The sequence below is a fragment of the Solanum tuberosum genome, unplaced genomic scaffold (genome assembly GCF_000226075.1).
Source record: "Solanum tuberosum cultivar DM 1-3 516 R44 unplaced genomic scaffold, SolTub_3.0 scf00345, whole genome shotgun sequence".
In the NCBI taxonomy this organism is placed as follows: Eukaryota; Viridiplantae; Streptophyta; class Magnoliopsida; order Solanales; family Solanaceae; genus Solanum; species Solanum tuberosum.
The window spans coordinates 134,532-160,456 of record NW_006239264.1 but is presented as its reverse complement, the minus strand read 5'-3'; the positions used below and the strand labels follow the sequence as shown (position 1 = coordinate 160,456).

The 25,925-nt window shown below is 32.9% G+C and overlaps 4 protein-coding genes across 4 annotated transcripts; 2 read left to right on the top strand and 2 right to left on the bottom strand.

The window, feature by feature from the left end:
* Positions 1 to 4,203: 4,203 nt before the first annotated feature.
* LOC102604909 (7-dehydrocholesterol reductase-like) lies at positions 4,204 to 9,797 on the top strand. The gene is given in 13 exon segments (NM_001318695.1): positions 4,204 to 4,295; positions 5,169 to 5,391; positions 5,588 to 5,643; positions 6,166 to 6,268; positions 6,354 to 6,419; positions 6,676 to 6,789; positions 7,248 to 7,374; positions 7,508 to 7,608; positions 8,089 to 8,214; positions 8,409 to 8,473; positions 8,751 to 8,832; positions 8,995 to 9,077; positions 9,731 to 9,797. Coding segments are annotated over 13 exon segments (1,305 nt in total).
* A 2,455-nt stretch (positions 9,798 to 12,252) lies between these two features.
* Positions 12,253 to 14,329, top strand: LOC102595718 (aluminum-activated malate transporter 7-like). The gene is made up of 4 exons (XM_015315113.1): positions 12,253 to 12,278; positions 13,120 to 13,201; positions 13,308 to 13,451; positions 13,898 to 14,329. Exons 1-4 carry the CDS (start codon positions 12,253 to 12,255, stop codon positions 14,327 to 14,329), a joined length of 684 nt encoding a protein of 227 aa, XP_015170599.1.
* A 517-nt stretch (positions 14,330 to 14,846) lies between these two features.
* Positions 14,847 to 20,647, bottom strand: LOC102604574 (transcription factor LHW-like). The gene is made up of 10 exons (XM_006361031.2): positions 20,452 to 20,647; positions 19,378 to 19,599; positions 19,197 to 19,278; positions 18,806 to 18,847; positions 18,659 to 18,718; positions 16,576 to 18,267; positions 16,343 to 16,444; positions 15,899 to 16,039; positions 15,653 to 15,778; positions 14,847 to 15,549 (listed from the first exon to the last, which is right to left on the bottom strand). The coding sequence occupies exons 1-10, from the start codon at positions 20,544 to 20,546 to the stop codon at positions 15,373 to 15,375; spliced, it is 2,739 nt and encodes a 912-aa protein (XP_006361093.1). The 5' UTR covers positions 20,547 to 20,647; the 3' UTR covers positions 14,847 to 15,372.
* A 6-nt stretch (positions 20,648 to 20,653) lies between these two features.
* Positions 20,654 to 21,441, bottom strand: LOC102604245 (uncharacterized). Its single transcript, XM_006361030.2, has one exon. It carries the CDS (start codon positions 20,769 to 20,771, stop codon positions 20,667 to 20,669), a length of 105 nt encoding a protein of 34 aa, XP_006361092.1. The 5' UTR covers positions 20,772 to 21,441; the 3' UTR covers positions 20,654 to 20,666.
* Positions 21,442 to 25,925: the final 4,484 nt, after the last annotated feature.

Genomic DNA, 25,925 nt, shown 5'->3' with positions numbered 1-25,925 from the left:
TAGTGTTTTCACAATTATAACTGCATCGTAGTTTCACCAAATATGCAACCATGTAATATATAAACATACATACATACCAATTATATAACCATCATTTTACCAATAATTATTTTACTACTATATATAAATATACTATTTTATACCAATAATTATTACTATTTTATACCTTTTAAATATACTACTATATATCAATAGATATTGCATAAATATTTTGAAAATCTTTATTACTGTAATAGGCTGAACAATAGTTTTCACCATGTTTGTTATTGTATCCGATAGCAACAATTGCATGACTATAAGGAATTTCATCATGTTGAAATCTATATATCAATAGATATTGCATAAATATTTTGAAAATCTTTATTACTGTAATAGGCTGAACAATAGTTTTCACCATGTTTGCTATTGTATCCGATAGCAACAATTGCATGACTATAAAGAATTTCATCATGTTGAAATCTATATATCAATAGATATTGCATAAATATTTTGAAAATCTTTATTACTGTAATAGGCTGAACAATAGTTTTCACCATGTTTGTTATTGTATTCGATAGCAACTAATTGCATGACTATAAGGAATTTCATCATGTTGAAAATTTTCACAACTACATATGTCATAAACATTTTAGCACGATCTGTAAATATATGAAGATATTGTTAATATAATTACCACAAAAATTCATATACAAATTTCAATTTAACTATTACAAAGTCTTATTCACCAATATATACTCAAATATACATAAAACACTTTGGTGTATCTAAAGTTGATTCTTTGGTGTATTTTTCAAAACTATGAATCTTCAATGGTGGGAACGGATCAGTCACAACATATTTGAGTTCCAACTAAAAAACGATCATGTCCACACCTAATTGAGAAGCAGTAGTATTAATCAAGTCTTGGTAATTGGTGTCCACATCATATCACTAATTCAATATTGAAATTCAGATACTTTCCTGCGACATTACAAATATTTGTTAGTCAAAATTCAAAAAAATTTGGTGGCAAATAACAAAAATACTCATTAACAACATATGTCTAATACACCAATATAAATTGGACCAAAAATACACCAACACATACATCAGGATATTAGCTTGGTGTCAGTTCGTAGCAACATATATACCATCATATGTACCAGATCACATACCAATCCAATTTTTCAAATTGATACATACATTAGGCTATTAGTTTGGTGTCAGTTCGTAGCAACAAATATACCATCAAATGTACCATATCACATACCAATCCAAAATTTTCAATTTTATATTTTATTAGGATACCACCAATCAACATATGAACCTTTTTTTTCTAATTATTATATTATATACACCAACTTAATAACTATAATACAGACAATAATGTAACATACTTTCGAACCAAATCATATGAAACCTAAACTTTAATATAAAAAAAAAATTGACACTTCAGTTTACAACCAAATCATATGTAGTTATTGTAATTAAACCAAAATTTCGAGGATCCAGAACATAAATCAAATTAGATGAATTCAATTTCACCAAAATAGACAACCTAAACCAAACGAATAACTCTCAAAAAGTACAAAATAGATATTTGTGATAAATCATATATAACCACGTAATAAAACACCATATGAACTATTTTATACAATTACCTGATGAGTCCCATCGTCCGTTGTGTTGAATTAGAATTGAAAAATTATAGGTATTCATTTTTCGATAGTTATTCTTATCAGAGAAGGGGAGTTTTGTTTTGGTAGGAAACCTCTATTGGAAGATAATATATAACAAATTTGAATAAATAAGGAAGGTAAAATAATTGGAGAAATATATGGGAATAGTGATAAGCGTGGCTGATTTGGAAATCTTTTTTTATTTATTTAAATTCTACTTTTGAAAATAAATAAATATTTCTATATGAATGAAAAAAAAGTATTGCTATTTTGGTGTAAATACGGTTCTTAAATGGTATACTAAAAAAATCGGGCCTTTAATAAAAATGGACCAACCTCTATACATAAGTGATTAAGAGGACCATTTTGATAACGGAAAAGGGTTACCCCTGAACTATGCGAAATAGACCACTTATACCCTCCGTTACATTTTGAGATAAAATACCCCCGTTGTTATCCCTAGAGACCACAAATACCCCTCAAAAGTTAACAACTCAAATTGTTAATGACATGTCAAGCTGCCAACTAAGCTGCCAACTAGGATTTCCAACAATTAGAAATCCTTCTAAAATTAGAAATAAATCTTTTATTTTTAATTACATAAAACTATTTATATTTTTAATTAAAAACCTTTTATTTTTAATTACGTAAATATTTATCACTCTTTATTAATATTTATATTTATTGCCGTTAAAAGTTATTTTTCATCGTAGTTTAACTATTAACCAAGTATATTTCCACTTGATAAATAACTAATATATAATATATCTAACTTGATAGGATGATTTTTTGTATAACATACATGTATCATCTGTATGTATGAGGGGAAATTTACGGCTCAATAATATTAACTTTGTTCTTGTTTTTTTTGTTGGATTAATACAATTTTAGGAGATTTAGATTTTTTTTAAAAAGTTAGTGGTAATCCTAATTGGCAGCTTAGGTGGAAGGATTAGTCACACATGGCTTGCCATGTCATTAAAAATTTGGATTGTTAACTTTTGAGGGGTATTTGTGGTCTCTACAGATAAGAGTGAGGGTATTTTTGAGCTCAAAATGTAACGGAGGGTATAAGTGATCCATTTCACATAATTCAAGGGCAATTTTGACCCTTTTCCGTTTTGATAATAAAATGGATCACAAATAGAGAATCTTGTTGGGCCACGTGAAACAGTAATTAATGTGATCAGTGTTGGGCCAAGACGCGCCAAACTGGGGCTGGGCTTTTCCAGAGCTCATCTGCATAAATTTGTTGGGGAAACTTAAATAAATATAGTATATTAAGAAAATATTTATCATTTATAGCAATAGCATTTTTTTTTCATTTGATTATTTTAATACATTTATAATAGAATTTTAATACATATTATAAAGAACAATTTGTTATTCACATATAATACAAATTTTATTGATAGTCAATACATTTATTACACATTTTAATACACTTATAATTCAATGTGTCAATTTCTTACCAAACAAGCATCATATATTTTAAAAAACAGTTATAATTCATATATATTGCATACATAATTCACTTTTAATACATATTACAGATTTAACATAGTATTGTTATATATTGCTATAAATGGTAATAAATAAAAAGTATCGCTAAAATTAGTAATTATTTATTAAAAGGTACCGATCCAAGTAATTTTTCCAATTTGTTACGTTGTTCATACTTTACTTATTTATTTTTTTATTTGAATTTGTTTGTCTGATTTCGATTTAACATGAAATTTAAGAAAATAAATTATGATTTTAAACATGTCACCTAGAAGTTAAAATTAAAAAATTATCAAAAAAAGGAAAAATCTATTCTTTTTAAAATATACTAAATACATTTTTTCCTTTTTACGATTCTTTAATTCTTACCTTTTTACGTGAAATATTTAAGACCACGAGATTTTAAAGCTTGTTTGATTGAACTTTTGACTTATAATCTATAAGTTAACTTAAAACTAAGTGCTTATAAACACTTTTTTGAGTTATTCAAACACTCCAAAAATGCTTTAAAATTAATTTAGCTTAAAAACACTTAAAATAAGTTAATTCAAACAAACTTTAAAAGTCATGTTGGTACATCCGATATATCAATAGTTTAGGTTTTCTTTTTTAAAAAATCTATTTTTTTATTTTTTAAAGCTTGATAAATCAAAATCAAATAAATAAATTGAATAACGTGTACATAATACAATAGGTAACTAGCATCCAAACAAGATACTACTATATAATGTAACAGTAAAAAATATTAATGCTACTAAAACACAACTACATATTTTCTCATTCATGTGTTTATTACTGATTGAGATTGCAGCACGCCAGGCAACCTACTCTCTCACGTGGTATATTAGCGAATTCATATATAGAAGAATCAGCGGAGAGTTGGAGAACCACATCAGCAGTATACGACAAGGAAGATTTTCAGTGTACAGTGTGAGTATGTAATTTATAATCAAGAAAATTAGCAGTGGTAGAGTTATCTCTGAGTTTTTCAAAATACAAGAACAAGTGCAGAGAGCAGAGAGGAGGGAGGGAGGAAGAAGCAATGGCGGAGTCTCAGTTGGTTCACCCTCCTTTATTCACCTATATCTCAATGCTCGCTCTGCTCACTTTAGTACCCCCTTTTGTTATTCTTATGTAAGTTCATCCTCTTTACTTCAAAATCTATCAATTTCACATATCTTAGACTTGTCTCTGTGTTTCAAGATTGGACCTTTTGTTTTTCTTTTGTGGGTTTTTATCAAGATTGATTCTTTTGTACTACTTTCTATTGGACTTTTCATTTCTTTGGTGGGTTTTTATCAAGATTCTACTTTTTCTATGATTTGGGTGAAAGGAAAATTTCATTAATAGGGCTAGAGATTTTTCTTACAAGGTAAAAAAGGGTAGCTTCTTTTAAGGATGGAGGTGTTCAAACCACCGTACATGCACCTCAAGTAACTCTAGTGTTTTTGCCTCTATTGTAATTTGAACCCTTGTTACCATGGTTATTGTCCACTTTGGACTTTGCATGCTCCTTGAGAAAATTAATATGAATAATGTGTAGTGTTATAGGTTGAGAAATGATTTGGGAAATAAGTAATTAATGTTGATGGTAAAATAGGAATTTTTTTTTGTCTTTTCTTGATACGTTAAAAGTGACAAAGTAAAAGTGGAAATCTATAGTGAATACTGGGAGAGAGTAGTTTTTTGTGTATGGTTCAATGCTTTCTTTCCAGATCCAGAGACCATTGTTAGTTTGACTACATAGACAAAAGAGAGTTATAATGAAACTGGGAAGTGATAAAGATTCCAGTTTTAAAACAAAAGCTATACATTTAGTCATGTGAAAGGAGTAAAGTTGGTGCAGAAAGCAAAGTTGATAAATGGATTTAAACGACAGTGAAGTCTGTTAATGTTTCACTGTGCTGATTTAGCTTATTACTTGCTCATTTCGCTGAATAGTCTATTAATGAGGACATGAATCTATGTGATTGATTTAATCTTGGAAATTTGATGTGTTACATGCAGGTGGTATACAAATGTTCATGCTGATGGATCTGTATTGCAAACATTTAATTATCTAAAGGAGAATGGCCTGCAAGGACTAATTGACATTTGGCCAAGACCCACTGCAATTGCGGGAAAAATAATAATTTGCTATGCTCTATTTGAGGCTACACTTCAGCTTTTGTTGCCTGGTAAAAGGGTTCAAGGACCGATATCTCCAACTGGACACAGGCCTGTCTATAAGGTAATTGATGATATTTCTTCAGGAAATTTTCCCTGTGGTCTGTTTTATAACGTGAATTCTTGAATTGCAAATGTTACTGTTGCTAGTTTATTTTCACTACTATTTGTTTTCGTGACATGGTAAAAGACTTTTCTGCAATTATTTTACAGTTGATACACTTCAAATTTTTGAAATTTTATGTTTTGTCTTATGGCAGGCAAATGGCATGGCAGCATATACAGTGACACTAATTACCTATCTCAGCCTTTGGTGGTAAGAAGTTCCATTCAAATACTGTCTACATTTTACTTGCTCTAGAATTCTGAAAATTTGACTCTATAGAGTGCTGTTTTGGTAAATCATACTGGTTTTCTTGGGGAATAGCAGCTTTGCATGGGAAAGTATTATGACTTCCTTTTTGATAATAACGGAGCTAGCACAGTAGCACATAATAAATTTGGATATTGTCCCAACTTATTAGTTTGTTTAGTTGAAAACTTATAATATCAATTCTTGAGTATATTTGCTGCACTATGCAACTTCACTATAATTGGGTGTCTGATTAATGTGAAGCTTCTCCTTTCTCTCTGTCCTCCCATTTTATGAAGCTGATCATTATAATTTTGTCAGGAAAATGTTTATATTCTTGTGTGGTATTCATGATACTACTTGTTTGATTGTGCATGATTCACTGCCATCTTGAATATTAGTTGTTCCAGCTGTGCTCCTCAAGTAATTTAGTCTAGAAAATTAATCGCCTTCTGGTCCTTATTTGTACTTTTCCCTCTTTGTCAGGTTTGGAATATTCAATCCTACAGTCGTGTATGATCATCTGGGAGAGATTCTCTCTACACTAAATTTTGGAAGCTTAATCTTCTGTCTCTTTTTATACATAAAAGTAAGCATACAAAAGAATCCTCAGTGATGATGTGTTTTTCTATATACATATTACCTCTCTGATACATGATGTTGACATTTACAAGGGTCATGTTGCACCATCTTCCACTGATCACGGTTCATCAGGGAACATAATAGTTGACTACTATTGGGTAAGCATCTTTTGCAATACACATGAAGACTACTTCTTGCCTTCCTTTGATTAGTCAAACACCTTGGTGTCGAAAATATCCATGAATTACTTTACTGTCTTGTCTACTTTATTCTGCCTTTTTTTTCTCTCAATGAAAAATGAAATTGGTGATACTAGAAAGGCCTGATTTGAATCTTGTACTTGCATTTTACAATATCCTTTTTAAGTCATCTCATATATCTTAACCTAGGGATTTATTTCTTTTACTCTTTTAGGGGATGGAGTTATATCCTCGCATTGGCAAACACTTTGATATCAAGGTCTTCACAAACTGCAGATTTGGCATGATATCTTGGGGACTCCTCCCTATTACCTACTGTATAAAGCAGGTAAATGATCTAAGGAAGTGCTCGAAAGTGAGAATGAAGGTTCCTATATTTTGCAGTTCTAGAGCTTCAAATTTCGTTATTGTTGCCCTCTTGTCACTGTTGATGGATAGTAATTTGGTTTCTTTCATCAGGCTATCAAGATATAACAAATTTTGTTTGTTTTCTGTTATTTGACTTTGAATTGCAGTAGGCTCCAAGATAAATTTTTTTTTTTTTATTCTTCTGTACTAGCACCATCCAGGAGAAAGTGAGGGGAATTATTTAAATTACTTTCTTGTTTATATTCTGGAAGTCCCATAGCTCTGCAGTCTTAACTTTTGTTCTTGTTCTTTCATCTTAGGAGCCCCAAACAGTATTCGGTTACTGTCAATATAAGGACCTGTTGATTAACATTCAATTCCAACTTTTGGAGTTTGAAAGTTCACAGCATTTTTAATGTATGCTTTTCAATTTGGCAGTATGAAGAATATGGAAGTCTCTCTGATTCCATGCTTATACATACCATAATAACGTTGGTGTATGTCACGAAATTCTTTTGGTGGGAAGCAGGTTACTGGAACACCATGGATATTGCTCATGACAGAGGTTTGTACATGCTTTGTATTTGTTTGTCGTTTTTCATGCCTTACCTTAGCTCTTCTGTGCTATGTAGGTTTCCTATTTCCCTACCATGAACGCAAGATATAATGTTTTCTGTATCTTGATGTTGTTTTGGCAGCCGGTTTTTACATATGCTGGGGTTGCTTGGTATTTCTTCCATGTATGTACACTTCTCCTGGCATGTACCTTGTCAAACATCCTGTAAATCTTGGACCTCAGGTACTTTTGACTCCCCAAAGAATCTGCCATATGTTATTTAGATGCTAGTTCACTGTCCACTGGATGGTACTTCTGATCCATTTGTACCTAAGGTTTTGACTTATTATCTTTCTATACCAAGATTATCATTCGTGAGAACAGTTTTCAGTGAACAATCTGTTGCTCTTTTTCATCCACTGGATACTGATTATAGATCTTAAAGATGGTGGATAGCTTACGATGATATTTTCAGTGGAACATTTCTTGCATTATACCAACCTACAGAAAGAAACTGCTTGTATTACAATGTGAATGTCCAGTACAGTATGCATTGAATTTACAAGCATTATACAACATCTGAATAAGCTAAAAATATAAGTATATTTTATTCTCCAAGCTGTATCGTTAACAAAAAATGTAAGTGAACTTGCTTCTTTCACCATCCCTTGTCTGTTAGCTCTGTGCTTGTGATGGCCCTGAGACTCTCTTCTTTTTTTGCAGCTTGCAATTTCTATTCTAGTAGCTGGTATTCTCTGCGTTTACATAAACTATGATTGTGACAGACAGAGGCAAGAGTTTCGCAGAACAAATGGCAAAGCCCTTGTCTGGGGAAAGGCTCCTTCGAAGGTTGGAGGATAGCATCTATGATTTACTCCCTCTGTCCCAACTTATATGATAATCATGATTATATTTACTTCTACTACCACTAATATAATGCATTAGTCGACTTGACATTTTAAACTCCATTTCTAGTCAAAATATTTTAGAAATTCTCTTTCCCCTTCGTAATAATATCTGATTTGGTTTCTATTTTCCTGTAGATTGTTGCCTCATACACTACTACCACTGGCGAGACTAAATCCAGCCTTCTCCTGACATCTGGATGGTCAGTTCTTTTCTTTGACCTTGTTAACTTTATAGGAACAAAAGTTACTCTCTTTACGCCACCAATTTTCCTGTTTACAAGCTGTATTCAATTGAACCACCAGTTTTATTCTTTATAAGCTGTACCAGAGAGTGCTAAATGAGCTAGAATGTGTAGTTCAGAGAACATCTTTACCGTTTTGTTCTCATTTGTTCTTTAACTATTTCTCAAGAACTCGATGCTGAGAGTACTGTATACTTGAGACACAGCATTAATATAAACCTCAAACATTTTGCAGGTGGGGCTTATCGCGACATTTCCATTATGTTCCAGAAATACTAGCTTCATTTTTCTGGAGTGTTCCAGCTCTTTTCAACCATGTAAGCATTTGCTTACACCAAATAGACAGAATCTTACATTTTTATACATATCAAGAAGAAATTTAAAAATATTCTGCCTCCGCTCTTTCATTTTTGCGCTGTCTACTTAAGGTGATAGAATCTAATCAATCTCTTCTCCTTCATAACTTTTCCTCCTTGCAGATCATGCCCTACTTCTATGTTATCTATCTGACGGGCCTCCTTTTGGATCGAGCCAAAAGGGATGACGAACGGTGCAAGTCAAAGTAAGCAACTCAGTCTTTGTTCTCATTCTTTAACAAAAGGTTGATCTTTATGCAATTTAATTCACAAAGATCCTTGTGTGCAAACAAACAAATGTTTTTATTGTTTTTAAACTTGAGAACTTAAACACTCTCCCTTGTGCACAATACAATGCTTCAAAATTAGGATAAGCAACAAAAGAGACATCTCCATTCTCCAGTAGGCAGAGATGGCAAAGGGATTTTTTATTTTCCCCGGAACTCCATTTTCATTTTTTAGTTAAGGAAATGGCGAAATTATAGTCCATTGTATGTGCTACTGAGAGAGATACAGAGAGTTCTTGCCGGAATCTATGTTGCTTGGATCCTCCAAAAAACGTCTTTGGAAGATCCAAGCAACATAGGGCAAAAACTAGCATCAAGAGACGTCTTTATCTGAGGTTTCCTTGTCCGACCCCTCATAAAGGATGTTACTTTTAAGATGGACTTGTTTTGATAAGCTCGAGGTATAAGCAGCTCGAGGTATGAAGTTAGATTGAACTAAAACTGATGAAAAGATTTAGTGTAAGCATTTCCCCCCCCCTAATATCAGTAAACAACAGGACGTTTCGATCTCTTTCATGTCTAATGAAAATCTAGTGAAGGTGAGAGTTTGACAATGTCTTGCTCCTTTGCAGGTATGGCAAATACTGGAAAAAGTATTGCGAAAAGGTGCCTTACCGGGTAGTACCTGGAATTTATTAGTGTTTCTTGAGCTTCAACTGATGAACTGTCTTTAATTAGTGCTGCTGCTACTATATTTTCAGTTGTAGTAGTATTTAGACCATGAAATTTTTTTCTTTCAATAAAAGCACTTTTAGTTGAACCAACATCTCATTTCTATGGTTGTAAGTTGTAACACGATGAAAAAGTTAGCTTGAAATAGATATGTCAGTGGAATTAGTTGAGGTGCGTGAAAACTGATCTGGACACTACGGTCATAAAAATAACCAGCTTGAAATATCGCTCCAATTAAAATAAGCACTAAAACATGAGTTTCACTCCCCGCGAGGATTCTTTTCATCCTTCCCTAAAGGTATTATTTCGCTGTGGGTCATCTATGAATATTTATAAATAGTACTAGATAGGAAGGATCGTTTGGTTCGTGGGGCTAAGTATATTGTTTTTTACATGTTTGGTGCATCGTATAAAAAGATTGAATATACACGAGCACGTATGATTTATACAACACAATTGAAATCAGAATTTGTTGAAGGATTTTTACTAACTCATAAAAATCCGAGATCAAACAATTAGAGCTAGAAATATCAAGATCTAGATTTACTTATTATTGTACACATTTTAAACAATTAGTTATTGCATCTCCATACATAATTTGTGTTGAAAGCAATATAGGTTCAGTTGAATTCACGGTTTGACCAAGTTTTTTAGAGATCAAAATGGTTTATTTTTAAAAAGTCATGAGATGTTTGCAAAACTTTTGGGGAAGTGCTTCTGGAGATAGCCAAAACTGTCTTTCATAAGCTAAAAGACATATAGTTTCTTCTCAAAAGTACTTTTTGAGAAAATACACTTAGGAACACTCTTTGAAAGCTTGATCAAAATTAATTGCTGCTCAAAAGTACTTTTTAGATTAATTGGTCAAACATAAATTGTTTCTCATCATAACGTATTTTTTTTTAAAAAAAAATACTCCCTCCATCCTTTCTATTTACTTGATCATATTTGATTTGGCACGCCTATCAAGAAAATAACAATTGATATAGTGAGTATACTATTTTACTCCTATTGATTAATAAATTTCCAAAATCAATTTACTCATTAAAGTGGTTCTACCTTTTTCAAAAACATTAATTCTAAATAAATTGAATGTATAATAAGTAAAAAATATTGTCTTTTCTTGATTTGTAAAAAAATAACAAGTAAAAAGAAAAAAAATACAAAGTAAAAATTGGACAAGTAAAAAAAAACTGAAAGAGTTCTTTTTAAAATATTAGATTGACCAAACAAATTATTAAATCGATGATAAGAGCTTCTTCATATAAATGTTTTGTTTTTGTCGAGTTCCCATCCATCTTTAACATGGCAAAATTGAAAAACAAATCTCAAAAATAGGTGCTCAATCATTCTTGGAGATAGCATTATACGGTAGTCATTTATTTATTTTATTTTGTTAATAAACCGCGTGATATACTGACAAAGGGTTACGTTGTACAACTCAGACCGATCGAGAGAGTACTTTTTAAAATAGGCGAAATGGTCTGGTGGACCCTTATACTTGTATCAGTTTGTATTCTGAATCCTTCTACTTACCCATTTGTCATCTAGACCCTTAAACTCAATTAAAATGAGACTTTTAAGCCCCTCCAACCATGTGTGTAGCCCACTCTCTTTTATATAATTGACATGTCATATCCACGTCAGATATATTAATGCCACATCATAATTATTTCATAACTATTTTTTAAAATTATTAACCAAAATTATTTAATAAAATATAAAATAATAACATTTTAATTATTATTGGCATTTCTAATTCTCCCTATTTTCACTATTTCACCACCAAAAGAAAGTCATCGCCGGCGTCGTTGCCATTTTTGCTGGCGAAATCACATATACTTTCTCCCTCACCCGTCTTCATCTCTGCCACACACCATCACTATTTTTCTTTCCTCCTCCAACCTCCACAGTAACAACAACCTAAGCTACCTAACAACCAGATCTGGCCAAACTTTTTGCAATCCAACGCCGACTACTATTTTCACACCCCAAATTGCTTACAAATACAATTTCGCACCAACTTTTACTGTGAAACTCGTCGAAATCTACCCAAAATTCGCCTGAGATTTTCTTGGGTTATCGAAATGGGTTGAAAAAGACAAGTTTAAAGGATTAGAAGGAGACGATTGTTGTGAAAGATTGAAGATGGGGACCTGCAAACTCCCCTCTCCATCCTCTCCGGCGTACCTGCAAACTCCCTCGCTGGCCGCCGCCTCCCATTCTGACGAAAAAAGGACCAGAGTCGGCTCTCTCCCTCTCACACCATTGCTAATCGCCGAGCACCGCCATGAAACCAACACGACTCTCTCCCTCCACTGATAATCGCCATGAAACCTGATGTCACCAAAGTGCCAATGCCAAGATCGGGCTAAAGAAGATAACTATGGTGTGGAGAAAAAAAGAAGAGGTTTGGGCAGCGATGGGGAAGGGGCGGCAGAAAAAGTGGTGTGGAGAAGAAGATGGATTTTTTTTTAAAATTTTTTTATTATATAATTTTAATAATTTAAAATTTAAAGTTTAAAATATGAGAAAAAGTGATGCCTTAAATGCGTGCAGTCACACTCTCTCGCCAACTCAGCTATTTTAATGTCACATAAGCATGGTCAATGGTCAAAGGGGTTTAATATATTGTGTTTTATTGAGTATAAGGGTCCAGATGACAAAGACCTAAGTAGAAGGATCCATAATACAAATTGGTACAAGTACAGGGGTCCATCAGACCATTTTGCCTTTAAAATATTTTGAAAACACAAAAGGCAAATTATTAGTTTCGTCTTCGAACTATTAATAGCCTTAAAAACACCCCTCTACTTGGCGAGAATCTAGGGATGTATTCCACTCACCATGTTACAAAAATGGAGGGGTGTATTTAAGTTTAGTTAATCAAGTAAAGGGGTGTTTTCAATAGTTTTCTCTAGATTATGTGTTGTAATTAATGCTATTTTTGTACATGCAGTTGCAATAGTGACATATTTGAGATTTCTCCCAAAATTGAAGGCAAGATAGATATGACTATTGTGTCCTTATTTTTATTTTGACATTTTCATTGGTGTCCGTTTCACAAGTGTTGGAAACAAGGGTATCCACAATTCTTATAGGATGTGCCATTGCCTTCTTGTTTGCATTTTCATATTTCCTCCAATTTTGAAAAACTTGGCTCTTTCCTTGAAGGTATATATATAGTTTTTGTTTTTATACTTCATGTTAGATAATAACCAAAAATACAGTGAGTTATATAAGTCTTAAATTTTGTTAACGTTGGGACTGAATATTTAAACACATCAAGTGGGGCAGCTAGTGAACAAAAAACATCTGATTTGCAGGGATATAAAAGTGTGCTTAATTCAAAAAGCGCTGAAGAAGTACTGGTGAGTGGTCACATAAATTGAGACAGTTTTTTGAAAAAAAATTCTTATTAGAACGTAACGAGTACTTGTAATTTTCTCCTTAATTTTTTCATTCATGTTTTTGTAGGCAAATTTTGCAAAATGGGAGCCTAGGCATGGGAAGTTTAGGTATCGTCATCCTTGGGCTCAATATTTGGAAATTGGTGGCATTGCTCGAGATTGTGCTTATCGAATTCATGCCCTAAATGTCTATCTTAACTATGAAACTCAGGTAATTATAATTTCTCCATCTCAAAATAGTAGTCCGTTCGTTTTTCTAGAATCAACTTGACTAATTTTCGCAGTTAAATTAGATTAGATTTATTCAATATTTTCAAACTAAAATTCAGGTATTCAAAACTATAGAAAAACTACTACAGTATGATATAAATTGCAATTTTTCTCATATCAATATGATTTAAAAAAAATATCTTAAAATATTTTGGGACAAAAAGAATATTTATCAAACAAACAAAAGATGGCCGAGTTTGAACTTTTGACCCTGTTATGTCTCATAGGCAAATCTTCAAATGTCAATAAGTTTTGACTTTCCGAGACAAGTAACTATCAAAAGTTCAATACCACTCATTTTCCTCAAGTTGTATGTATATGGTCCTACTTAAACATATGAAATGACTAACTAATTAATTAACTAATCTACTACTACAATTATTGCAGATTGAACAGGAAACTAGAACTAAAATTCAAGAGCCATGCATGAAAGTGTGTACAGAATGTGGTCATGTTTTAAAAGAATTAGCATTGGCTATGAAGACAATGACATATCCACTCACCATTATAGTCCACATTGACAATGCAAAAATTGCTGCTGAAAATCTCAAGTCCTTGCTCCACACAGATAGTTCATGGGAGGGAATACACTTTTCTGATATCATTCCTATGGCAACAGTAGCTTCATTACTCATAGAAACAGTTTCTTATACTGTAAAGATGGTGGAATCATTTGATCAACTTGCTGCCTTAGCAAGATTCAAGAAGACTAATCGATTCGCCCTGGTGAGAATAAGAACTAATAGTTGGAAAACGAAAAGAGTAATGCCAGATCAGCCGAGTACAGAAAGTGTACATCATGATGTTGCAGCAGAGTGAGGACCAGTGACGAAGTCAGAATTTCTAAAAGATTCGGAAAAAAATATGGTGTTGTGTCACAAGAAATTTTGTTACACAATATGGAACTTCTTCCCCTGTGAAGAAATTTTGTTACATGATATAAAACTTTTAGGCAAAAAAGATTCAGTCAGAATTTCCTTCACACCACGTAATTCCGCTCCTGATTATGAGAGGCACAGTTGATGATGCAGTAATAATTTGTTTACAACCTTTCAATAACAACATATTCCGTATAATCTCACAAGTGGATTCTAGGAAAGGTGGTGTATATGCAACCTTGGCTCAAGTAATAGTTTAGAACCTTTATGGTGTATATAATGTCGATAAAAGGCAACTTTTTTATCTCAAAAAGTCAATCAACTAATGGTAATTATCTCAAAAAATTACTCCATATTTTATAACATAAAAGTCGCTCAACTGTTGTCATTCAACCAATTGAGACGATAGTCAGTTCAACGCTGTAAGCTAAGCAAAATCACAAAAATGACAGAAATAGTACAGGGCAAAGGACAGCTTTACAAATTACAAGAGTCATTTGGGTAGCATAAACAGAATTGGAAGTCCAAAAACACAAAAATTGCAATAAAGGAAGACATCAGCTAATAAAATCTCCCAGCACCCCTTATATCATCTCAAACTTTCCTATACATTAAACTAACAAACAACCCTTTTATGACCAACCCCATAAAACAAGCACATTTAAGGAAAGAATCAAAACAACTAACTTGTGCAATCATAGCATCCTACAGGAAGGTATTCTATAGCATTGCTACATATTTTACAAGTTTACAACCAGGGATGGATTGGAATATTCTATCCACCTTGAATGAGGGCCTAAAGTAGAGCTTATGCTCTTCAGTGGATTCTGAATTTCTGACACAGCTTGGCTCATGGGGCACAAAAATTACGGAGTAGCGTTAGAACCACCAGAAGTATCATTTTGGTGTAAATGTTAGTCATGGCAAGCATGTAATTGTCGCTTGCTCTTAACATTACCAGGTGAAGCAGTAGTAACGTGTTGATCACAGCAAACTACATGATCTACCAGTTGCAGGTAATGTCGCTGCTTGGTGGAATGAATGCACCATTGCTGTGTTGTTATCAGCAGCATTGACAGGTTCTGTTCCACCTTTTGCTGTTTGCTCCAAGAGGCGAACGAGTGAGATGAATATCTCCATCCTTGTGACATCTCTGTTTGCCTGTTTTTAAATAGCAAATTCTAAGTCATGCTAAATGATAAACAACCAAGCAAAAATTGTGGGAGTACAAGAGGCAGGTAACATCCAAATCTTGATTGGTTACCTCTACAGCAAATTGTGCCCATATTTTGTCGTTCCTTGTTTCCATCACCCCCTTCAGGATAGTCAAGCCCAATCCTCTTATAATGTCAGCTATTTCCAAAAATAAGCCCCGTTCCTCGCAAAGCATCTGCAGAGAACAGAAAGTTTAGATGAACCATCAGTCATATTTTTCCAGTAATAGATGTCCTGTCAGATATGCTAGAGAGTGAACAAAAGGATCATTATTTTGAGATGCATAGACACTAACCTCCACAAGCATTTGACGCGGTTGATTTAGATCCTCAACTATAATAGGGCAGACCATAGACTGTGAGCCTACTTCATATGCCCATGTTGCTCCACCTTCAAGATTATCCTTTAAAAGCAATCCTCCTTCCTTACTGATGATCTGCGGGTTCAAAACGGACAGAAGTGATGACCAATTCTCACATGAAATTCAGGCCTCCTATATGATTTATAAACTACGAAACTTATAGCTTAAACTAGCTATCTTTGTAGCTAGAAACCTGAGAAATCATGTAGAGTGTAATTATGTTATCATATTCTTCTCTGACTTTCTTGAACTTGGAAACTTTCTTTTTTCATGATCTCCAGCCATAATTTTAAGTGCCAAATCTCAACACAGTATATCAATAAGAAAACTCAACTTTTTCAGTATCATGAGAATAAGGCTAAATGGTTATGAGCTAACCTTTGACTCTCCAGTTTGTTTTAGTTTGTCTGCATGTTTTGTGACACTTTGCAAGAAAAGCATGTGTTTGATCGTGCGTTCGAACAGTGCATCAATGCTACACTGAAATCAGATGATCCGTCAAGGAAAAGCATTAGTAAGAGCAAAATTTTCATTTAAAAAATTGGAAAATAATAAAATAAAAATATCAAAAGAGTAAACAGGAATTCCAAGTGTCAAAGGATGTGTATCACCTTTGCCCCATTAGGCACAATTTCTCGAAGTTCCTTCACACGATCTTGGATCATTTGCCGATCTTTTGGCCTTGGCCTAGGATTCTCTCCTGGTTTAAGCCTTTTGCGACTTGTTTTGCTCATTTCATCTGGCTTTTTAGAATAGCCTGTTGAAACACTGCTTGATGGCTTTGTGTCATAACCACTTTCCACCCATGAACTGATCGTTGATCCATAAATTGAACTACTTTGAGAATACATTCCTGTGTCTTCTTTGGAGCATTCAGATCTGTATGAAGAAGAACTCATTGCTCCTGATTTTGGAAGTGTCTTGGGAGACACAAATTGCTCTCCCTGAATTTGACTGGAGACCCCAACTTGATCATAGGAGCATGAAGCATTAGGGGCAGAAGAGCTACTCAAATTTGTTATAGTCGTACGGCTAGAAACATTGTCATCCAGGCTCTGCTTAGCAGAACGATTTGATACCATAGTATCTAAAATACGGTCAAAGCCAGTCATGGAGAACATACAACTATCTGAGTTTCCCTGGTTGATGGTAGAAGAACCATCCCGACTTATTGTAGAAGTCGAGCTATTTTTAATCCAATCCTTTGTGTTTGAGTTTGGTTCATTGCACTGCTCATTGTTCCAGCTGCCATTTAGAAGACTTTTCTTAAAATCAGCACCCAAAACATCAAACAAGTCATCCCCAGACTGACATTGGACATGCACATCTCCATATGCGCTGTCAAATAACGGATTCCGCGCTCCGTGTTCAATTTTTTCACTATAAAAATCCTGAATGCACTCACTTGAACTTGGATTCTCATTCTGTGTTAATATAGCGCCAAGTGCTTGAAACAAATCATTTTCTACCATTCTCTTGCTCCCATCCAACAAATATTGTGCACCTTGTCCATCCAAAGAATGATTATTGATCACATGGTTCACATCATATTTAGAAGATGCCATCAATTCAGACGAACCGATTTGAAGCCCATCTCCAATATGCTCTGTGCAAGAGATGATTTTCTGTGGTGGTCTGCTGGCATCGGCGAAAAAATTGGGATGTGGAATTGACTTGTAAATCACTCCATGATGGGATCTTCCATGAGATGATCCTAAGACATTTGGTAGAGTTAAATTGCTTTTTGCAAGACTATTTTCACCAGAGATCTGTTGTTCAGTTAACATTATGCTGTCACTATCTAGAGTTAATGAGCCAACAGAAGATTCCTGACAGAACGGTGGCTTTGGAATGTATTGTGAAGCCTGTTGCTTCTTCCATATGTCGGTGTTTGGAGGAATTACCTCAGTTTTGATGACATTATTTGTCAGCTGACTGTTCATATACATGCATGGTTTCACTTGTGGCGAAATTTTCTTGTGGAAGTGGTTATCATGGCAGTCAGCAAAACTTTGAGTGACATTGGAGTCTTGAAACGTTGCATCAACCAAAGAAAAAGAAGTTTGACCAACGAAACCCTCAGTCTGAATTGAGTTACCCTTGTCGATTATTGAAGCAGAGTTCATTACTTTGGCTCTCCCACAATATTCCGTTGAGACTGAACTCCCAAGGTAAACTGGTCTGGAAGTTTCTAGTGCAGGTTCTTTTGTTGCATTCTCATCAGTTAATAAAACACCAGGGACACATCCTAGTTGACTTATTAGTGTTTTCACATCCTCCACAAATCCCATATTCTCCATTATCTGAGGCAACAAAATGACCATTTCACTTTTGAGCAAATAATTGAACCAGTTGAGCACAGTTAAAATATTGACAAACAAAATGATCACCCCTGGGCACATCTAGACTAGCACTAACTAAAAAATTGAGCACATTTTACAAATTACTTTCTTTATGACTGCTTTATATTTACAATAACTGGCAACAAAACACTTACCATATCTAGCCCCCTCCCCAAACCTTAAAGCACACAAGACCTTTTCGTTAGAAGTTTGAACTGGGAATTGATCACGTCCACTTTCAATTGACTAATGATTTATTTATTAAGAACAGATAGCCCAATCAGTTCGAAGGCTGACCAAGAATATAACAGTGGGTTAAGATTCTAAAAGGGCAAGAAAGCGAAAGACTTACGTGCAAGTATGAACCAAATTGAACAACGCCATGAGGAAGAACAGGAATAACTGAAATTGTCTGCATAACAATGATGTATAAAGAATTTAATTAAGTTGCAAAAAATAGAGACAGTTTAGCATATCAATGACATCAAGATTATTTTACCTGTATGCCAGCTGAAAATTGTTGGCAAAGTTCTTTCAAAACCTAATAAAACCACAGAATATGGAAGTAAGACGAAACATCAGTTGATCAACCCAGTAGTATACTACAGCATTATATCTTAGTTTCACCAAATTGAAGCGATCTAACATCAGTATCTAAGCTTGTCTTAACTTTAAGAGATTTCTGAGCTTCTAAATTCAGTTGAATAGTAAAACAAACTTCTTTAACCACACAGGGAACTTTTAAAAGGGAAATTGTTCATATTTTGAATGCAATAGAGAAAGTAGAAACATACTATAACTTAGCTGACACAGACAATACTTCAGGGTAGAATGGCATCCTAAAGGAAAACAATTGACCATTGGCACGAAAGAATTATCCAAATATGTACCTCTGGTGGATGAGCATTTCTACTTAAACCCTCCGAAAGAATCCACTGATGGTTCCCAGTAACTGCAGCCCGGCCAATTAGTCTGAGACACAATATTTACGATATAACATATGAAGTAACTCTATGTGCTCTAATTTTAGGATAGAAAACATTGATAAGCTACATTTAGAAAAGGCCATACCCTTCTCCTACTAGATTGAACTGATTGTCCATCATCATTTTGTTTACAAGCAAATGCAAGTTCTCCCCCGCTTGATTCTGAAGCTGAGAATTTTGAACTCCACCAGAAACCCAACCAGTACTCCAATCTTGGAAAGCTAGTTCTGGATTCTCAACTCCAGAAGTTCCATGAATATTAGACAATGTTGAAGTTTCATAATAAGATTCTTCCCAAATTAAAATCCTGGAAAACCACAAGAGAAATATCAATTCATTTGCAGTGCTTGAAAAACTTTAATCAAGGATAGAAAAATATCAGTAAAGTCATTCACAGAAAGCGACAGCTCTCTGAATTCCTATATCACAAGATTACTGGAAAAGTGTAATAAACTAAAGAAAAAGAGACAAGAAGTTTGATACTAGGAACATATAGAATCAAACAAAATTGACAAAAGCAGTAATGAGTATGTTTGTGCAAAGCAGATCACAGCAGTTGAAAGGGTTCTATAAGATTACAACAAATCTGTTTTTTTTCAACTTCCTCAAAGATTCTTCAAGACAAAACAGAATGGACCAGCGACAACATTCCAAAAACTGAAAATGAAGTCATCAGATTACAAAACACAAACATTACAACAACATCCCATAAATCTATTATCAGTCCAATCATATCATAAAATAAACAATTTTAGCTCTATTACCACAGCATTATAATACATATCAAGAAAGCTTTGTCTTTTGGTCAAACAAGGGAGACTGTGAAGAAAGGAACTGAACACAATAGAATCAGTGAGACTCAATTTACAGTTTTGCAGCAGCACTGAACAACAAAAGGACCGTCAAACTTTTAACTTTTCCAGTTCATACATTCATTTGCCCTCTATTTTCTCACCAAAGAAAACACAATTATCAGCAGAGTAGGTAAATATTTTTACTCGCATTTTTCTCCATTGTGTTTAAAACAAGAACTCACTTAACTTTGTACTCAAACCAGAACACAAAGATTACATCTTTTTACTTCCATTTAATCTTTCTTTTTAAAATAAAGCAACACCCACATGGAAGAAATGAAAGAAGCATTGATTAGAAAACTCACTTGGTGTTTTGGCAACCTATCTTCCAGAAAACAGCATAAGACCACTGGTTTACTCCACAAAGAGTTTTCAATACCTCTTTCAACAAGTACCCCATAGCAAGTTTTGGTGTTATATGTATGTATCCCCAGAAGACACCAAAACAATATTACATATATGGATGTCTCAATAGAGGGGAAAAAACAGTTCTTTTTTAACTATTTCTGAAGTAAATGGTCTAACTTCCTCGGCAAGACCCACGCCCTGCCTGTTTAGTTCTCAACCCACCACTTCTCTTCCTTTGTGGATCCAAATTCACTACTATCATAACTCTGCAACCCATTATAATGGTACAAAAGAGAGGAAAGAAAGTGAAAAGAGAGGAAAATGAGAAAAGCTAAAACTTTTCTCTCTAGATAGTAAAACTGATAAGAACCTTTACAGAAAACTACACAATACCACAAGCTTTAAGCTCACAGTTAACAACAAACACAATTTTCTCCATTTTCAGAAAACCCCAAATAAAGAATCTAAGAAAAAATTGAAAATTTGAGTGTAGATAAATGTAAAGATCAGAACTTTACAGAGTTCTTGAGTGGGATATAGAATCTTTGGTGTATACTAATGTTATGTCACAGTGTGTGTTTTTGGGTGAAAAAAGAAGGGCTTTTTTATGAAGGTTTTGAGTGGTTGAAGTTTAGTTTCAGTGTGTTTTCCTCAGTGCTGACAATGGTATTTGCTCATCACTTGTTAGATGAAGAAGAAAATGGTGCAGCTAAAAATTGGCCATGATTAAAGAAAGTAACCAATGTGGAGAGAATTTAATTGACAGAAACAGGCTTGGGGGTAGTAGGGAACTACAGTTTTGCCACTGTGTGGGGGGGTTTTGTTGTCAGCTTTCTGGTCTTTTTGAAATTCAGGGGCTTTTGTGTTTTGTGCATTGGGACTATACATGGAATCTTCATTTGCAATTTCTTCAAACAGATTTAACATTCTCTTTTTTCCCCAAACAAAAACGCTAATTCAAAATACTTAGTTACCATATATTTACATATCATAATTACTAGAGTATATTTTAGCAAAGATAGAAAAAATTTAACTATTTGCTAAACGAAGGTGTGTGTGGGCTGTATTTGTATATTCTATACAAGGAGGATGTTTCATTGACAATGTGACATATATAATCAATTTAATTACGTTTATTTATTTTAAATGATATTTTTCACTTAATTATTTTTTAAAACTTTGTATTCAATCAAACACCCTACATGATGGAGGAGACAATATGTATATATTTTTTTGTTAATTTTTTATTTCTCTCCTCGGAGCTCTCATCTTTGCTCCTTTACCCTTACTCATTTTGATAAATTAAACTCATAATTTTAAAATTAAAAGTGAGGATTACTTACCATACGAGCAACTCCCGTTGATGGTAGGAGGTAGTTTATTTGTAAAGCAACCTCCTTTTGCTTTTGGTGGAATCATGTAAATTGGGGGACCTCAAAGTTTGTACTTTCTTACTTTTCATTTTATTCATTTTTTTACTTCTTCTTAATGGGAAGTCAGAAGCTTATTCAGAGATTGTAGTCATCAAGGGGAGTTGCTCATAGTGGGAGTCGCTTTCACTATTTTTCTCTACCATAATCACCCCTACATTTCACTTATATTACATCAAAATGACACTCATCGTCAATTCATTGTCAGCTTTTTTTAAAAAAAACAAAAATTATACTAATAAGTGATTTATTATTTGAAGACATGAAACTGAAGATAAAGATATTATCAACGAACGACAATTAAATTTTATTTAGCATAATTAAGCGTTAATAATTGCTAGAAAAATATTGATTTGGTAGATTTGCATGTCATCAATTTAAATAAAAATTGGTATTGACTTTGGATAAGCATGCCTAAACAATAATCTCATTATTCTAAAATTTAGGTAAGAATTGTTGTATTTCTCTACGTATTACAAAAATAATTGTCTATGTGGGAGACGTTATACTTTTATACGTCTGGCATTTTCTTTAGTTTACCATGAAATAGTACTTATTTGAATAATTACTTAGCAAATCATGGTTACCTAACAACGAAGCAGAAAAATAATAATATGGCCTAGCTAGCTACTCACTACTAATAATTATGTCCTACATACTACATGTCATAGTTTTTGTTTCTATTTTATAATTATGCTTAAATTTGCGTACATCTCAATTATATACTTTCTAACTAACACAAGTATTTATTTCTTTTGAAATTTCAACTTAAATCTCTAAGGTTTTGACGACTTTATTGACTAGTAACATATGCTACGACCTCAAAATTGTCATCAATTATTAGTATAGTCAGATTAGAGAATTTGACAAGTCATAACTTATGTGATTAAAGTGAAAAAGATAGATACTGTACTATGATCTGATAACTCATTTTACACAATTACTAGACTTACACTGCTTTTTAGTAGCCCGTCGAAAAAAGTTTACACTATTCAAAACAAAAACAATAGGAGACAACCTTTTATTTGGTATACCCAAAAATCACAAAGGATGGAGCTTATATATGCATTTGATATAGTGAAAAGAATTTTTACTTTATTAGTCTATTTTGATGTATTGTCGTCCATAACTTGTCTAATTTTATAAGTTACTAGTCACACTTTTATAAACAGTTACCTATAATTATGCATGTGAGTTGTGACATTCAACTTAGGATAAGAAGTCACATGCATATCGACAAAACATGAGAGATTGGATATATAAATAAGTAGGTTTTACAGTGTCAGTACATTAGTGTTGTGTTTTAAAACCGTATAGATCTAGGCTCAGACTGGACAATATTACTAACAGGCTGCCCGTCACAAATGATATCAGAGTCATTTTTATATCAGTTTAAACAAATTACATGTGTGTAAAAGTATTTTATGTAGTAAATATTTAAAAAAAAAACTCAATTTCGAATAGTTAGTAATATTTTTACACTACCTTAATGGGAGAGTCAAGTAATTATGCTTGGAGCCCCTAAATGTCACCTTATATCCTACCCTAAGTGACTTGGGGTTGGCAAAAATGAACCATGTATATTGCACTTTATTCCATTGGTCTTTTGTGGTCCAATGTCCCTATTTTCCCCCTTTCTCAAGACTCTTTTATTTTGCCTTTTGGGCAACATTCTTGTATTTACATGTTATATGTTGTACACCTATAAATCTAAGAATATTAGGGTGTGGACATGATCAAGAGTACTACAACTACTTAGGAAATTAAATTTGTCCTAATTTTCTTTTGTTTCATGCATGTGTATGCTTGCTTTTGTTTAGTTTTTGTCTTTCTCTTTTGGTTTTTTGCTCCTTTTGATAAAAAAAGACAATGGGAATAATTTGTTGAATATCCAACTCTTTCTTTTTCTAATACTTAATTTCCCAAGATAATATTGATTAAGGTTGTTCTAAGTGTTATATTCTGTTAAGTCTCTTTTTCTTGAGTTATTATATGTTGGGTTTGCTGATATTCCAGTTATTGTCTTCACCTTTTTGCAGATTATTTAATTGGAAAGTAAAAAATATTCTTTTATGTATTAATTAATCAATTAAAATGACATCCTTTTGGGGGTCTGTGAAAGGTTTATGCATCTATATATTCTATGATTCTATCATATTATATACTTCAATAATTTATAATAATCACATCTGACTAATTAAGAAGCTCTCCTCCTTGCACATGGTTGAGGAGTGAAGCAAATCTTGATTTTATTAAATTACACCTTAATATAAATAGTATGAAGGAGAGTCTTGGACGACCAATGCTAAAATTATCTTTTATATGGCTTATAGGTCACAAATTTAAGTTATAGAAAAAGTCATTAATATTTGTATTAAGGTAGATTTTCTACATTACAACTCCTGAAATTAAATACGACGCTAATTCTCAAAACCTTGCTTGGAATACTCGGTGCAGCTACCCTTCATTCTAACTAATTGTCTCTCACACTAATTTGCTTTTCCACTAGTAGTAGTTAGCTTAATTGTTGGGAATCAAACTGAATGGGGATAAATGCTTCATCTTGAGATAATATTAAAAAAAAATAAGATGTTGAAATTAATGGAAATTTTATCATTTAAAAATTCACTCAAATGAGCAAATTGTGGCACATATTGCTGTGTAGAACAGAACACTAAAGTTCATTGTCCTTAATTTGTTACAATTTTATAACTAGGATTTAATCTATATAAGAAATTTATTATAACATTGACAATATAATTAATACCTCCAAAATGGGAGGAAAAAAAGAAGAAGCTAAATGGACTTGGAGAAACATAGAAAGGTATCAAAATGAATATATCATGAAACATAAAAGGTCCACAAAGATAAAGTTTCTTTTTTTGTTGTAATAATAGTTCTAAGAAATGAAAGTCAATAGTAGAGTAGCTCTTTTTTCATTTGGGTGTGTTTGGTATGGTGGAAAATATTTTATATTTTAATTTTTTTATATTTAATTGGTCAAAAAAATTGATAATATTTTCTTAAGAAAAATAACTTTTGAAAACAAGAAAAATAATTTCCTTCGATGCAAATAGGGAAAACAAATTTCACATTGATTATGTTTTCTCTTTCTTTAATGTACCTCATCTTCACCTAACACCATAACCCCATCGCCACCTTCAATAGTGTTTATAAAGATTATATATAAATACTTTTAAGATAACATTTTTGTATATTTATCTGATATAAAATAATAATAATAATTTTAAAAAATCTATTTATTTTTAAAAACACATATGTTCCAAAAAAAAAATATTATCATTCGTGACATCAAACCCCTAATGGGCAAAGGGAAACAGAAAAAAACATGATTTGAAAAAATAAATAATTAAAGCTTCTCATTATTACGTCCAAAAACACAGAAGGATCGACAATCTTTTGGTATGTTATAATTTGGTTTGCTTTGTTAAGGAATTTAATCATTCATTACATAATTATTTGATATTATGGTGGTATCAAATATTTCAAAAATTCTCAAGATTTCACCTATCTTTTTGGACTACTATTGAATATTTCTTTATGAACTTTTATCAATTAATTAAGAAAGCTAGGTATACTCATCATATATGGTATTCTATGTGCAATCACTTCTAACAGGCTGTCCAAATGTCAAGTTCAAAGAGGTAATCAGAACTAAACAATTTTTGGGTGTGTTCGGTACGGACGAAAACAATTTTTTAAAAATTGTTTTTCAATATTTTTATGTTCAATTGATCAATTTTTTTGACTTTAGAAAAATGACTTTTTTAGTAGAAATAAGAAAAATAAATTTCACAAGTGACGTTTTATATTGATTGTATATTCATCATTCTCCAACACACTTCATTTTCACTGCAATCCTAGTCCCCATCCCCACCCCATTTTCAACAGTATTTTATTGAACATCAGAATATATGTAAGAATCTTAAAATATTCTTAAATAGAAACCTAAGAAAGAGAACGGAGAAATGCTAAACCTT

Bases quoted from the DNA above. Each gene is read 5' to 3' on its own strand.
- LOC102595718 (XM_015315113.1), top strand. From the start codon at position 12,253: ATGGGGAAGGGGCGGCAGAAAAAGTG. The intron at 13,202-13,307 runs GTGAGTGGTCAC...ATGTTTTTGTAG, and splicing joins AAAGCGCTGAAGAAGTACTG to GCAAATTTTGCAAAATGGGA. The intron at 13,452-13,897 runs GTAATTATAATT...CAATTATTGCAG, and splicing joins ATCTTAACTATGAAACTCAG to ATTGAACAGGAAACTAGAAC.
- LOC102604574 (XM_006361031.2), bottom strand. From the start codon at position 20,546: ATGGGGTACTTGTTGAAAGAGGTATTGAAAACTCTTTGTGGAGTAAAC. The intron at 19,600-20,451 runs GTGAGTTTTCTA...GTGGTTTTCCAG, and splicing joins ATAGGTTGCCAAAACACCAA to GATTTTAATTTGGGAAGAAT. The intron at 16,445-16,575 runs GTGATACACATC...ATCTGATTTCAG, and splicing joins TTGTGCCTAATGGGGCAAAG to TGTAGCATTGATGCACTGTT.
- LOC102604245 (XM_006361030.2), bottom strand. From the start codon at position 20,771: ATGGGTTGCAGAGTTATGATAGTAGTGAATTTGGATCCACAAAGGAAG.